General features: G+C 43.2%; 1 protein-coding gene across 1 annotated transcript in view; it reads right to left on the minus strand.

The window, feature by feature from the left end:
* HIGD1C (HIG1 hypoxia inducible domain family member 1C) overlaps nt 1–15134 on the minus strand; it is a 49170-nt gene that overhangs the window by 5986 nt on the left and 28050 nt on the right. Inside the window, exon 3 of the mRNA XM_073576753.1 lies at nt 574–708. Within this exon, the coding sequence (XP_073432854.1) occupies nt 574–708 (135 nt within the window). The remainder of the gene's footprint in view (nt 1–573; nt 709–15134) is intronic.

Below are 15134 nucleotides of genomic sequence, written 5' to 3' on the forward strand. Positions count from 1 at the left end.
ATATTGTACATTTATCGCAGTTGTGAACAAAGCCTTTTATTTTTTTATCCTTCTATTAAGCTACAGAGCAGAAAAAAATATTATGACATTTCAAAAATGTCATTATCACTTCCCAGTCGAATCCATTAATCATACTGGAGTTTGCAGTTTTCATCTATTTCAGCAATCTATTCTCTTGGTGCAATCTGTGATGAAACAAAACTATGCAAACATAGAATTATAGAATGTTAAGAGTTAGAAGGGATCTCAACGGTCATCGTGTCAAACCCCCTGCTCAATGCAGGGTTCACTAAATCATCTCAGACAGATGTCTGCCCAGCCTCTGATTAAAAGACTTCCGTTGAAGGAGAACTCACCACCTCTCGTGGCAGCCTGTTCCACTCATTGATCACTCTCACTGTCAAAAATCTTTTTCTAATATCTAATCTGTGTCTCCTCCCTTTCAGTTTCATTCCATTGCTTCTCGTGTTTCTACGTGAAAATGGGAATAAACCTAGCCTTAGGGTGCATTTACACATATTAATGACCAACTGAGAACATTTAAGAAGTTTAGGTAATTTAATGTTTGCCTACCGAAGGTCATTGCACCAACAACGAATCCTTGGGCACCAACTCTCATGTGAATGAGATGTACTGACATCTTCTGGTCCCCACGACTGCGGATTTTGTAAAGCCCATAAGCCACCACTGCCAGGAAACCGGCCATCCCTACAAGGAAAGGGGAAACTACATATTCATATTGTGTGAGAGCATTATATTGTGTGTGACCAGAATCCTCTGCAGACACATCCTGATAAACGAGCGTCATCAGCTACAAAGAAGTGTGGACATATTGAATGTGTCAGAATCATGGTTAGTATCAGTGAACCGCTTGGCCTCTACTCATATCCATGACCTGGTTTCAGCTTACACTGGAAAACACAATGCGATACCAGATCCATGTCAGGGGTCTATCAGATTGTCGTCATAGAGGCAACCTGTTTGGTCTTGGGTTCTGTTCAGATTTCCATTTTCTGTTCCACTTTAGGAACAAATGGATTCATGGCCAAAATGGACCCATTTACTAAGGCTAGTTTTCACATTTGTGGATGGAGGAGATGCGGAGGGCTGCAGACTTCCTCCGTGAAGCTCCGCCCACTGCCTCACCTCCTCCAGTCAGCTCCGCCTACACATGCATACTTCTGCATGCGGCCTGCGAACCTATCTTTAGCATTGGGAACGCAGGTCGTGCGGAAGTATGCGGATGCCTCCGCATGCGTCGTTTTGACGATGCGCCGAACAAAACAAATTCCAACATGATGCGTTCGGCGCAAGTCACCTCACCGTCAAAACGATGCATGCGGAGGCATCCGCATACTTCCACATGACCTGCGTACCCAATGTTAAAGATAGGGTATGCAGGCCGCATGCAGAAGTATGCGGCCGTAAGCGGAGCTGACCGGAGGAGGTACAGCAGTGGGCGGAGCTTCACGGAGGAAGTCTGCAGCCCTCCGCAGCTCCTCCGTCCGCAAATGTGAAACCAGCCTAAGTGATGAAAATGGAGCCAGTGGGGTCCAGTAATTATCATTTTTTTTATTTTTTTTTTTTTTTTTTTACAACTGAAGAAAAAGTGCCTAATAATAATAAATCTTTATATAGCGCCAACATATTCCGCAGCGCTTTACAGTTTAAAAGTTTCAAAACACAAGTCATAAGTAACAACGTTAACAATACAATAATTAAAGCAAAATAATACGACCCTACTCGTGAGAGCTTACAATCTACAATGAGGTGGGGGAGATACAAGGTAGAGGTGTGTATTTACAATGATGTATTTACATTGATGGTCCAGCCATCTTGAGGTAGTGAGGGATAGATTGAGATAGTGAATGGGCTACACACGCACACTTACACATAGAATGACTGATTAGTGAACGTGATAGGCCACTCTGAACAAATGCGGTTTGCGTAAGCGTGTAAATTGTGGATGGTCCTAATTTCTTGAGGTAGAGCATTCCAGAGGATTGGCACAGCACGGGAGAAATCTTGGTGTCGGGAGTGGGAGGTGCGGATTGGTGCAGAGGTTAGTCGAAAGTCATTTGCAGAGCGCAGCGGTCGGTTAGGCCGATAGACAGAAATGAGGGAGGAGATGTAGGGGGGTGCCACACTGTGGAGAGCTTTGTGGGTGAGAACAAGTACTTTGAATTGGATCCTATAATGAATGGGCAGCCAGTGTAACGATTGACGAAGAGCGGACGCATCCGAGTACCGATAAGCCAGATGGATAACCCTGGCCACTGCATTAAGTATGGAATGGAGAGGGGAAAGTCGAATAACGGGGAGGCCAATTAATAGATCATTGCAGTAGTCCAGGCGGGAGTTGATCAATGCTACAATGAGGGTTTTTGTTGTTTCCATGGTGAGAAAAGGGCAGATTGTAGAGATGTTCTTTAGGTGTAAGCGGCAAGAGCAGGCAAGAGATTGTATATGGGATGTGAAGGAGAGATTGGTGTCAAACATAACACCCAGACAGCACGCCTGCTCCCCGGGTGTTATTATGGTGCCACACAAGGATAGGGAAATGTCAGATTTAGGGAGGTTAGTAGACGGCGGAAGCAGAAGAAGTTCAGTTTTTGAGAGGTTAAGTTTCGTTTTTGAGAGGTTAAGTTTCAGATAGAGAGCGGACATGATGTTGGAGACTGCAGACAGTCATTGGCGTTCTGTAGTACCGCAGGGTTAAGGTCGGGGGATATCATGTATGGTTGTGTGTCATCAGCATAAAGATGGTGATGAAAGCCAAATCTGCTGATGGTCTGTCCAATTGGGGCCGTGTAGAGAGAGAAGAGAAGGGGGCCAAGGACAGAGCCCTGAGGTACCCCGACAGTGAGAGGAAGAGGAGATGAAGTGGAGCCAGAGAACAAAACACTGAAGGAGCGGTCAGAGAGATAGGAAGAGAACCAGGAGAAACCAGTGTTCTTAATGCCTAGTGACTGGAGCCTAGAGAGGAGGAGACAGTGGTCAACAGTGTCGAAAGCTGCAGAAAGGTCAAGAAGAATGAGCAGAGAGTGGTCACTGTTACGTTTTGCTGTCAGAAGGTCGTTGCTCACTTTGATGAGTGCAGTTTCTGTTGAATGTAGTGGGCGGAAGCCGGACTGTGAAGGGTCTAGGAGGGAGTCAGTGGAGAGGTAACGGGTAAGGCGGAAGTAGACTAGGCGCTCCAAAAGTTTAGAGATGAAGGGGAGATTGGAGACCTGTCTGTAGTTGTTTGTGCAGGATGGGTTGAGAGCGGGTTTCTTTAGTAATGGAGTAACGATAGAGTGTTTGAAGGAGGATGGGAAAATGCCCGAGGAAAGGGAGAGGTTAAAAATAGTAGTTAGGTGAGCCTACTGCTCTCTCTCTTTTTCTGTTCTAAAATTAAACACCAAATGGAAACTAGACAGACCCCATAATAATAAATGGGGTTCCTCAGTTTCCATCTGCATCTGATAACAACGGATCCAATTTGATCCGAGCCTTACAGGGGCAAAAGCAAAGGGAAAAAGAATGAAACAAAGCTGAGGAACCTGACCTTTACACCTACCGTATATGTATGTATGCTACTGAAGCAGTAAAAATGAGCCAGCAGGTTTTATTACGGTCAAAGTAAAGAATTCAGTTCTGTGTTTTACAGAAAGTGTTCTAATGAAGGTATGTTATGAATAACTCACAAATTCTATTGTATTTCACATTACAGTAACTATTGCACAGTTTTGATGATTAATATCAGATTTTTTTTACAATAAGAAATTTGGCAATGTACTAAAAAAAAGAGGTGAGGAAGTGAAATTGGAGGTATAGGATGAGAGTTAGTTTGGGTGGAGCAAGTACAAATGCATCGACAATGGCTTCAAAATAAAAATATATATTAACAATATTAATATTGCATAACTAAATACATTGCTTTTGGACATTTATTTTCATGGGCATTTAAGTTTTTTTTTTTAAGAAATTGCATACAAATAGTAGGAATTAGTCCTACCATTAATGGTATTTGCAGGAGTCCATCATGACAGCACCAGCAGGAGGTAGTCCTTCGTATCCTTGATAGAGATAGAAACACAGAAGAGGTAAATAGCCCCTCCCCACCACCATCCTTCAGTGATTTCCCAAGTAGAACACCAGGATGGATGCAACAAATATTTTATTGAATTTCCTCTCTACACATGCTCATATCACATATCATACAGGAAATCCAAGGAAGGGTATATAAGGGGTGCTATCATGATGGACTCCTAGAAACACCATTACTGGTAGCACAAATTTCTACTGTCCAGGATGCCCCTCCTGACAGCATTACCAGCAGAAATACCAAATAACTCCTACTAGGGCAGGATCAATGCTTGGAGGTCTTTAGCTCCCAAAGGCAGTCTGTTGATTTGACAGAACATCCAACTTAAAATGTCTGCAAAAGATATTTAAATTTGACCAAGCCGCAGCCTAGCAGATCTGATCCATAGATGCCTCTGCGCTCAATGCCCATGAAGCAGAGATTGCCCTCAGTGAGTAAGCCTTGAGGTTTGGCGGAGTCTTTCCAGCCGAGACGTACGCTGCTCTAATTGTCAACTTGATCCATCTATCCAGCATAGATTTTGACACTTTCTTCCCCCTGTTCTTTCCGGCCATCTGGACGAAGAGGTTTGAGTCCACTCTCCAGCTTTCCGTGAGCTTTAAGTATTGTAGAACTGTCCTCCTTACGTCTAAGGAGTTCCTTCTCATTACTGTAGTTCTGGCAGAAAGCAGGTAACACAATTTCTTGGCTTTTGTGATAGTCAGTAACTACTTTGGGAAGGAATGTTGGACCCAGCCTTAGGATGATACTGTCCTCTTGAATCTGTAAATATGGGTCCCTTTTGGAAAGGGCCTGGATTTCGCCTATATGCCTTGCTGAAGTTATCGCCACCAGGAAGACTGCTTTAAGCGACAGTCCTTAGGTCTGCTTGGTCCAGTGGTTCATATGGCCTTTTGTGTAAGTCGTTTAAGACTAAATTGAGATCCCAGGGGGGCACAGAGCCTCGTGAGCTTTGTATTGTAGGTCTAATACGCTGAATAGCTTTAACAAATCTTACTATCCTGGGATGATTGGCCAGCGGATAGTCAAAGTATGATCCCAGGGCTAATACCTGCACCTTCAATGTATTTGGCCTCAAACCCCCTATCAAACCCGGACTGAAGGAACTCTATGAGGAATAGCTGGACCTTGAGTGACAGAGATTGGAACTCTACTTTGTGAATAGAATTTCTTCCGGATCTTGAGCTATATAGCCGAGGTTACCGGCTTCCTGCTCTTTTGAATAGTAGAGATGACTGATTCCGTCAGACCCTTTGATCTCAGGATCTCCCTCTCATGATCCAGATGTAACATACCGTAACTAGATTTTGATGGAAAAGAGAGCCCTGCCTCAGAAGGTCCTGTCTTGATGGTAGGAGAATTGGGTCTTCTAACGCCATATACTTCAATGTGGAAAACCAGCTTCTTTTGGGCCAATATTGGGCACTATTGGTATCACAGTCGCCCAGCTCTCCTGGCTCTTCCTCAATACTCTCGGTATTAATGAGAGTGGTGGGAAGGCGTATGCGAGCTCCATATTCCAGATCTTTGCCAAGGCGTCCAACCCGGTCGTGTTGTCTCCTGGATTTATTGAAAAGAACTCTTGTGTCTTAGACTTATTCACCTCCAGGAAAAATACCATTTCTGGGGTACCCCAGTGCTGGGTCAGCTGATAATAGACTTCCTCGTTTGGAGACCATTCCAAGGGCTGCAAGTTTTCCCTGCTTAGAAAGTCTGCTGATTTTTTGAGCCGCTGTGCAATGCCGTGATTGTCTTCACTGTGTTTTCTGCCCAGGAAAATATTGCTTCTGATATCTCCTGTAAGTGACAGTGCCTCGGACCTCCCTAATGCAGGAGGAAGGATACTGTGGTAGAACTGTTTTAGCTCCTCCTGGCATCTCTGCAGTGCTTCCCAAACTGCTCTGAGCTCCCTGTGGTTCGAGGAGCTGTTATGCACTGATGTGGACCATGTTCCTGGGAGGTAAATTCCTTTATGTGGGCTCCCCAACCTCTGAGGCTTGCATCCATAGTGATGCTTACGCATGGAGATACTTTCCAGGGTCTTCCTTTCCTGAGGTTTGCTATTCTGGGCCACCAAGACAGAGACTGCTTTACCTCTTCGGATATTTACATTCTGTTGTCCAGTGAGGCCTCTTTGCTGTCCCAGGCCGAAAGGACCTCCCGCTCTAGGATTCTTGAATGGAACTAACGCCATTGGATGCTGAGAATGTATGAGGTCATTAAACCTAGGATTCTCATGGCTTTCCTGATTGAGATATACTTTCGATTTTGAATAGCTTGAATCTCCTCTATAATTGTCTGTTGTTTTGCAAGCAGAAGGAATAAGTATTCATGTTCAGAATCCAGGAGTACATCCAGAACAGTCTTTCTTTCTAGTCTGAGACTTGATTTTTTCAGGTTTACTAACCACCCCAGCCTCTCCAGAACTGCCATATTTCGTTGTAGATATTCCTCCATCTGCTCTGGTGAGTCTGCTACTAGGAGTAGGTCGTCCAAGTATGGGACGATGAGGATTGTTGTAGATATTCCTCCATCTGCTCTGGTGAGTCTGCTACTAGGAGTGGGTCGTCCAAGTATGGGACGATGAGGATCTTTTTTAGGAAGGCCATTATGTCCACCATGAGTTTTGTAGAAATTTGGGGCGCAGAGGAGAGACAGAATGGCAGACACCGAAACTGGAAATGCTGTACTTTCCCCTGGTTCCTTATCGCAAACCTGAGGTATTTTTTGTGCGAGGTATGGATAGGTACATGGTAATAGGGACTCTTTAAATCCAGAGTGCTCATCACGGTGTCCTTTTTTATCAGAGGTATGACCAACCTGAGTGACTCAGTTTTGAACTGTTTGAAGACCACCCACCGGTTTAGTGGTTTCAGGTTGATTATCGTTCAGTACTCCCCTCCTGGCTTTTTCATGGAAAACAGACTAGAATAGTGTCCCTGGAATTGTTGGGATTGTGGCACCTGAACTACACACGGTCAAAATCGTTTAATGACAGAAAAACCCACAATGGTCACAGAAATAACAATCTGACAAAAGTAATAAATCAAAAATCTATGAAAATGAACAAATGAAAGTCAGACATTGCTTTTCAACCATGCTTCCACAGAATTAAAAAAAACAAAACAAACTCATGAAATAGGCCTGGACAGAAATGATGGCACCCTTAACTTAATATTTTTTTGCACAACCTTTTGAGGCAATCACTGTAATCAAACGATTCAACAGGTATTTTGGCCCAATCCTCAAGAGCAAACTGCTTCAGTTGTCTCGTGTTTGAAGGTTGTCTTTTCCAGATAGCATATTTCAGCTCTTTCCAAAGATGCTCAATAGAATTTAGGTCAAGGCTCATAGAAGGCCACTTTAGAATAGTCCAATGTTTTCCTCTTAGCCATTCTTGGGTGTTTTTAGCTGTGTGTTTTGGGTCATTATCCTGATCCAAGACCCATGACCTGCGACTGAGACCAAGTTTTCTGACACTGGGCAGCACATTTCTCTCTAGAATCCCTTGATAGTCTTGAGATTTCATTGTACCCTCACAGATTCTGGACACCCTGTGCCAGATGCAGCAAAGTTGCCCCAGAACATAACAGAGCCTCCTCCATGTTTCACAGTAGGGACAATGTTCTTTTCTTGATATGCTTCATTTTTGCATCTGTGAACATAAAGCTGATGTGCCTTGCCAAAAAGTTCCATTTTTGTCTCATCTGTCCACAGGACATTCTCCCAGAAGCTTTGTGGTTTGTCAACATGTAGTTTGGCAAATTCCAGTCTGGCTTTTTTAGGATTTTTTTCTTCAACAATGGTGCCCTCCTTGGTTGTCTACCATGAAGTCCACTTTGGCTCATACATCGATGGATGGTGCGATCTGGCACTGATGTTCCTTGAGCTTGAAGTTCACCTTTAATCTGTATAGAAGTTTTTCGGGGCTCTTGTTACCATTCGTATCATCCGTCTCTTTGATTTTTCATGAATTTTCCTCCTGCGGCCACGTCCAGGGAGGTTGGCTACAGTCCCATGGAGCTTAAATTTCTGAAAAATATGTGAAACTGTAGTCACAGGAACATAAAGCTGCTTGGAGATGGTCTTATAACTTTTACATGTTTGGCTATAATTTTCTGCCTAATCTCCCGAGACAACTCTTTCCTTCGTTTCCTCTGGTCCATGTTGAGTGTGATACACACCATGTCACCAAACAGCACACTGAGTATCTGTAACCCTCCATACAGGCTCACTCACTGATTCCAAGGTTGTAGACCACCGTGATGCTAATTAGTGGACACACCTTGATTTAAGATGTACCTTTTGTCACATTATTGTCAGGGGTACCATCATTTCTGTCCAGGCCTATTTCATGAGAATATATATATATATATATATATATATATATATATATATATATTTTTTTTTTTAATTCTGTAGAAGCATGGTTGAAAAGTAATACCGGATTTTAATTTGTTCATTTTCATAGATTTTTGATTTATTATTACTTTGTCAGATTCAAGTTACCATTGTGGATTTTTCTCATTAAACGAGGGGGTGCCAACAATTTTGACAAAGTGTGTATGACCTGCAGGTCTATAAGTTCTTCTACATCCTTTAGGAGTCTCTGGTGGACCACTGGAGACAGGGTATACATTATACAGTATCTCTTGGGAGGTGACTGGGTGAACTCTATCATGTATCCCTGAGCTACTGTCTGCAGAATCCATAGATTTTTGGAAATTTCCTGCCAGCCTCCCAGGAAGTACTGAAGTCTCGCCCCTGCCGCCTCTGGTGTCATTTTCTGCTGGGTCTTGGTCCTTGGTCCTGAAAGGAGCCTCTACCTCTACCACCCTTGGGGTAGCTCCGCCTACCCGACTTCCCCTTCGCTCTAGAGTCCTGCCTGGGATGAGAGAGAGTCCTCCGAAAGGTCGGCATCCTCTTTGGTTTTTCTTCATGGAAGCCCTTCTTTTTATCAAGCTACTCATCCAGGATTGGTCCGAACACGTGTAGGCCAGAGAAGGGTATCGAGCATAACTTATTTTTTGACTGGGTATCCTGTTATGAATGGTTCACCGAGGAGAAAAAAGCAAAACACGCTAAGTCACAGAAAACCAGAGAGGTTGGTAACTATGCAGATTGCAGATCCCTGATCCTACCACACAACTAGCAGCAGCCGTGGAGCGTACCTACGATGTTCCTAGATGCTTCGTCACAGCCGGAGGGCTAAATAAGCCTGAAGCATGAAAAGGGGAAAACTAACTGCCCCAGAGCAGACCCCAAAGGAATAGATAGCCCCCACACATGTATTGACGGTGAAACAAGATGAAGGCACAAACACAGGCAGGAAAATAGGCTGAGCAAACGATGGGGCCCAAACTAACTAGAGAGGAAAGGAAAGACACTGTCTGCAACCTGCAAAAAACCCTACAAAAATAATGTCCAACACTTCTGATAGCAAAATTAACTCTGAAGTCACTAGACTTCTCCCACTATATCAGCACTCTGAAATATTCTGAGACAGAGCAAAAAGAGACCAAACTAGTAAGGGACAAAAAGCAAATTGGCAAAATGCTGATAAATAAGAGTGGAAATTCATCACAGCCCCCAGCCGGGGCTGGCTGACCACAACAAAAAGCTGAATAGACCAACAAAATCAAGTGTGAGCATTAGCAGAAAAACTTAGCTTTAGAAGACTGGAACAGAGCTGAAAACCAAGAGCTGACAAGCCAGAAGGAATCACCAGCAACTGAATAGGGCGTTGGCTGTCTTAAATCTAATCTGAAACTCCTGAGGTCCAATCGTCATCCTCATTCTCAGGTGGCAGATCTCCACCGATCAAATCAGCCTCACTACCTCCTGTTACCACCAGAGGGAGTCTGGAAGGAGAACTTACAACTGGTGAACCAGAGAATGAACTCACAACAGTATCCCCTCTGTCCATGATCTTAGCCAAAAAAGCCAGTCTTGCCGCGTTTGATAACGAATCGTTTCTTGCTGCAAACTGGAGTAACCCTGCTGAAGCGTCTGTAATGAAATCGGTTGCCATTTTTAGCAAAGGTAGCGATTTCAGGATTTCTTCCCTGGGAGTCTTGTTTTTAATATGACTAGTTCATCCATCCATAGACTCATTGACTTGGCTGCCATGTTTGTTTTCAGAACAGCTGCACATGATTCCCAGGCCTTCTGATCTTTTGTCCATTGGATCCTTAAGGCCAGAGGAGTCCTCGAAGGGAATAGCAGTTTTCTTAGAGACCCTTGCTACTGGTATGTCAATCTTTGGGGTTGTCTCCCTTACCTAGGTCTCTTCTGGATCATAGGGAGGCGGTACTTAAAATTCCTTGGGACCACCAGCTTTTTCCTCATGTCCTCCTACTCTTCCAGTATCATTGCTGTTATATGATTATTAACTGGGAAGACCTTGTTCCTATGGGTTCTTAGACCCCCCGAACATTTCATCCTGGACCATCAGTGGCTCAGTGGAGTCCTCAATTTTCATGGTGCTCCTAATAGCTTGTGGGAGCACATCAGTGTTTTCAGAGGAAAACAAGTATCTTTTCCTTTCCTCAGGAAACTACTGAGGAACCCTTGCCTTCTCCTGAGACCGGATCAAAATAGCTAGACACTTCTCCTTCCTCTGAACTTGGGTCCATGTCCCATCTGGGTCTCCTAAGATGGGGGGATTGGGACGGCATTAGAGCAGAAACTGTACACTGTACCACTTCCCTAATCATGGCCTTTAAGCATTAGAGCAGAAACTGTACTCTGTACCACTTCCCTAATCATGGCCTTTATACTGGTAAGCAGTGAAGTTTGCGCTTCCTTAAATAATTTGGAAATCCAACCTTCATAGAGCTTCTTATCGCAGCTCTCTGGGAATCTGGCATTGCATATGGCACATCTGTTAGCCTTCCTTTTGGACGCTGATGTAGACCACCTAGGCATCTGCTTGTCCTAAAAAACAATATATGAAGAAGGCCCCTGTAGCTATTTGGATCTAGTGCCCAGCCATCAGACCCTTTACTACACTTTACTCACATGGTCCAAGGACAGCTCCAAGGACTGGACGACAGACTGGCTAGCACTCTCTATACTAAGTCAGGAGTGCTGCCAGCTGTCCCCCCTTTAAGTAGTCAGCCTTATCCAGCTTCAGGACATCTGATTCGTCATCCTTCCGAGCCCAGCTGCTGTTAATTCCGGGCAGAATCATAGAATCGTAGAGTTGGAAGGGACCTCCTGGGCCATCTGGTCCAACCCCCTGCTCAAAGCAGGATTCGCTAAATCATCCCAGTCAGATTTCTGTCCAGCCTCTGTTTGAAGACTTCCATTGAAGGAGAACTCACCACTTCTCGTGGCAGCTTGTTCCACTCATTGATCACTCTGTCAAAAAGTTTTTTCTAATATCTAATCTGTGTCTCTTCCCATTCAGTTTCATCCCATTGCTTCTAGTCTTTCCTTGTGCAAATGAGAATAAAGTTGATCTTTCTACAATGTGACAGCCCTTTAGATATTTGTAGACAGCTATTAAGTCTCCTCTCAGTCTTCTCTTTTGCAAACTAAACATTCCCAAATCCTGCAACCTTTCCTCATAAGACAGGGTTTGCAGACCGGTCACCATTCTGGTCGCTCTTTTCTGAACTTGCTCCAGTTTGTTGATGTCTTTTTTAAAATGTGGTGCCCAAAACTGGACACAATATTCCAGATGAGGTCTGACCAAAGAGGAGTAGAGGGAAATAATGACTTCACGTGATCTAGACTGTATGCTTCTGTTAATACATCCTAGAATTGCATTTGCCTTTTTTGCTGCTGCATCACACTGTTGACTCATATTCAGTCTGTGATCTATTAGTATACCCAAGTCTTTTTCACATGTGCTGTCACTTAGCCCTATTCCTCCCATTCTGTATATGCTTTTTTTCATTTTTATTGCCCAGATGTAGTACTTTGCATTTTTCCCTGTTAAAAACCATTCTGGTAGTTGCTGCCCACTTCTCCAGTTTATTTATATCTTTTTGAATCCTCTCTCTCTCTTCTCTAGTATTAGCTATCCCTCCTAGCTTTGTGTCATCAGCAAATTTAATCAGTTTACCCGCAATTCCTTCATCTAAATCATTGATAAAGATGTTGAACAATACAGGGTCCAGGACAGAGCCCTGTGGTACCCCACTTGAGACATTCTTCCAACTGGATGTGCAGCCATTTACGACCACTCTTTGGGTCCGATCACTAAGCCAGTTATGAATCCACCTAACAGTTGCATTGTCCATTCCATACTTAGTCATTTTTTCAATAAGGATTGTATGAGATACTTTGTCAAATGCTTTGCTGAAGTCAAGATATACTATATCTACAGCATTTCCTTGATCCACCCAATCAGTGATTCCGTCATAGAAGGAAATTAAGTTAGTCTGACATGACTTATTAGTTACAAACCCATGCTGACTCTGTTTAATCACTTCATTCTTATCCAGGTACTGACATACATGTTGTTTAATAATTTGTTCAAAGATCTTTCCTGGTATAGAAGTCAGACTCACCGGCCTATAGTTGCCTGGGTCCACCTTCTTCCCCTTTTTGAAGATAGGAACAACATTTGCTCTTCTCCAGTCTTCTGGGACTTCTCCTGTTCTCCAAGAATTTTCAAAGATTATGGAGAGGGGTTCAAAAATTTCTACTGCTATCTCCTTCAGTACTCTGGGGTGTAATTCATCTGGACCTGGAGACTTGAATTCATTTAGGTTAGCTAAGTGTTTCCTCACTATCTTTGTTTATAGATATCCTGGATTCTTCTATACCCTTAATAGGACAGTGAAGAACAGTTGATGTTACGTTTCCTTTCCGAGAGAAAACAGATGCAAAATAGGAATTTAAAAGTTCGGCCTTCTCAACATCCTGTCTTACCATTTCATCATTTTCATCCTGTAAAAATCCTATAGCATCTTTGACTTTTCTTTTACTTTTGACATATCCCCAAAATCCTTTATTATTGCTTTTGACATCTCTTGCAAACCTCAATTCATTTTCAGCTTTAGATAATCTGATTTGTGCCCTGCAGGTTCTGCAGACAGCATTATATTCTTCTTTAGATATGCCTCCCTCTTTCCATTTTATAAACATTTTTTTTCCTTTTTAGCATGTGCTTAAGTTCTGTGCTCATCCATCCTGGTTTCCTTAAATGCTTCCTATTCTTCCCTCTTTTCGGAATTGTTAACAATTGTGCTTTGAGAATTTCATTTTTCAAGATTTCCCATCCTTCCTGGACATTTTTGTCTTTAAGGATATCCAGCCATTGGATCCCTCCAAATTCTCTTTCTGAATCCCTTAAAATCTGCCTTTCTGAAATCTAACCTTGACGTCTGAGTCTTCACAGGTCTTCCTCCTCTAGTTATCCAAAATTCTCAAATAGCATGGTCGCTACCTCCTAGGGTCCCAGCCACTTTTACCTCCTCAACCATTTCCTCCCTGTTTATAAGGATTAGATCCAAGGTAGCAGTTCCCCTTGTTTTCTCCCTTACCTTTTGGAAGATAAAGTTGTCAGCAAGAGAGGATAAGAATTTCCTTGACCTGTTAGTTTTGCCTGAGAGAGATTCCCAACAAATGTCTGGATAGTTGAAATCTCCCATGACAACTATGTCATATTTTTTGGAGAACTTGGCCATTTGATGCATAAAGAGTTCATCCATATCTTCAGCTTGCACAGGCGGCCTGTAGTAAATGCCTACAATGGTGTCCTTTCCATTGTTCTGTCCTTGTATTCTTACCCAAACAGTTTCCACAGAACTCCCAGTCTCTGAAGCTTCAATCTCTGTGCAGATATACGCGTTTCTAACATACAATGCGACACCTCCTCCTCGTTTATCAAGTCTGTTTCTTGCAAATAAGTTGTATCCTTTTAGTCTTGTATTCCAATCATGTGTATCGTCCCACCAAGTTTCAGTGATTCCAATGACATCATATTTCTTTTCCTGTGTTAGTAGTTCCAATTCTCCTTGTTTGTTGCCCATGCTTTGTGCATTAGTATAGAAACATTTTAGTTTGTGATTGGTTTCTCTTTCTCCAATTTTTTTATTAATTAGATTATTTTGTCTTTGTTCTTCCTTTCCACTTCTAATAGCAGAGTTCTCAATAGCATTTGTCAGGTGTATGGCTTTTTCTAGTCTTTTGCTTCCCTTCCCACGTTGTTCTAGTTTAAAGCTCTCCTTACAAGTGTAGCAAGGTGACTTCCAAATACATGTTTTCCAGTCTTCGTAAGGTGCACCCCATCTCTAGCAAGCAGTCCATCGTAAAGGTAATTCACTCCGTGATCCATGAATCCAAATCGTTGCTGACGGCACCATCGACGTAGCCAGTTGTTCACCTGCAGAATCTTATTCCACCTCCTTGTTCCATGGCCATCCACTGGGAGGATGGAAGAGAAGACCACCTGCGCTCCCAGTTCTTTCACTTTCTTGACTAAGTTTTCGAAGTCTCTGCAGATGGTTTCCAGGTCGTTTCTTGCGGTGTCATTTGTCCCCACATGTAGTAGCAGGAATGGGTAGTCATCTGTAGGTCTGAAGAGTCCTGATATCCTGTCAGACATATCTTTAATTTTTGCACCTGGAAGACAGCACATTTCTCTTGAAGTTATATCTGGTCTGCAGATAGCGGCCTCTGTTCCTCTCAACAGGGAATCCCCCATGACCACCACTCTCCGTTTCTTCACAACATTTTTCTTTCTCCATCCAGGAGGACTCTGAAAGCGTCCAAGGTTGCTGTTTGTGGGCAGAGTCTTATCCTGATGTATTTCTTTATCGTTTTCCTGCGTGAGAGCCTGGTACTGGTTCCTGAGCAGTATGGGTGCTGACTGCCTCCTGATCCTCCTGCTTCTCTGGGTCACATGTCTCCATTCCTCTGTTTCTTCAGGTGCACTTTGAATTTCTTCTCTTTCTGTAACATGAAGAGATAATTCTGCTCTGTCTAAGAACTCTTCCCCTTCCTTAATGATCTTCAACGTAGCTAACCTCTCTTCGAGATTTTGCAACTTTTCCTCCAATAGGGACACAAGCTTGCATTTGTGGCATGTGAA

Source organism: Dendrobates tinctorius, unplaced genomic scaffold (genome assembly GCF_039654945.1).
Source record: "Dendrobates tinctorius isolate UK_male_01 unplaced genomic scaffold, ASM3965494v1 ptg000051l, whole genome shotgun sequence".
NCBI lineage: Eukaryota > Metazoa > Chordata > Amphibia > Anura > Dendrobatidae > Dendrobates > Dendrobates tinctorius.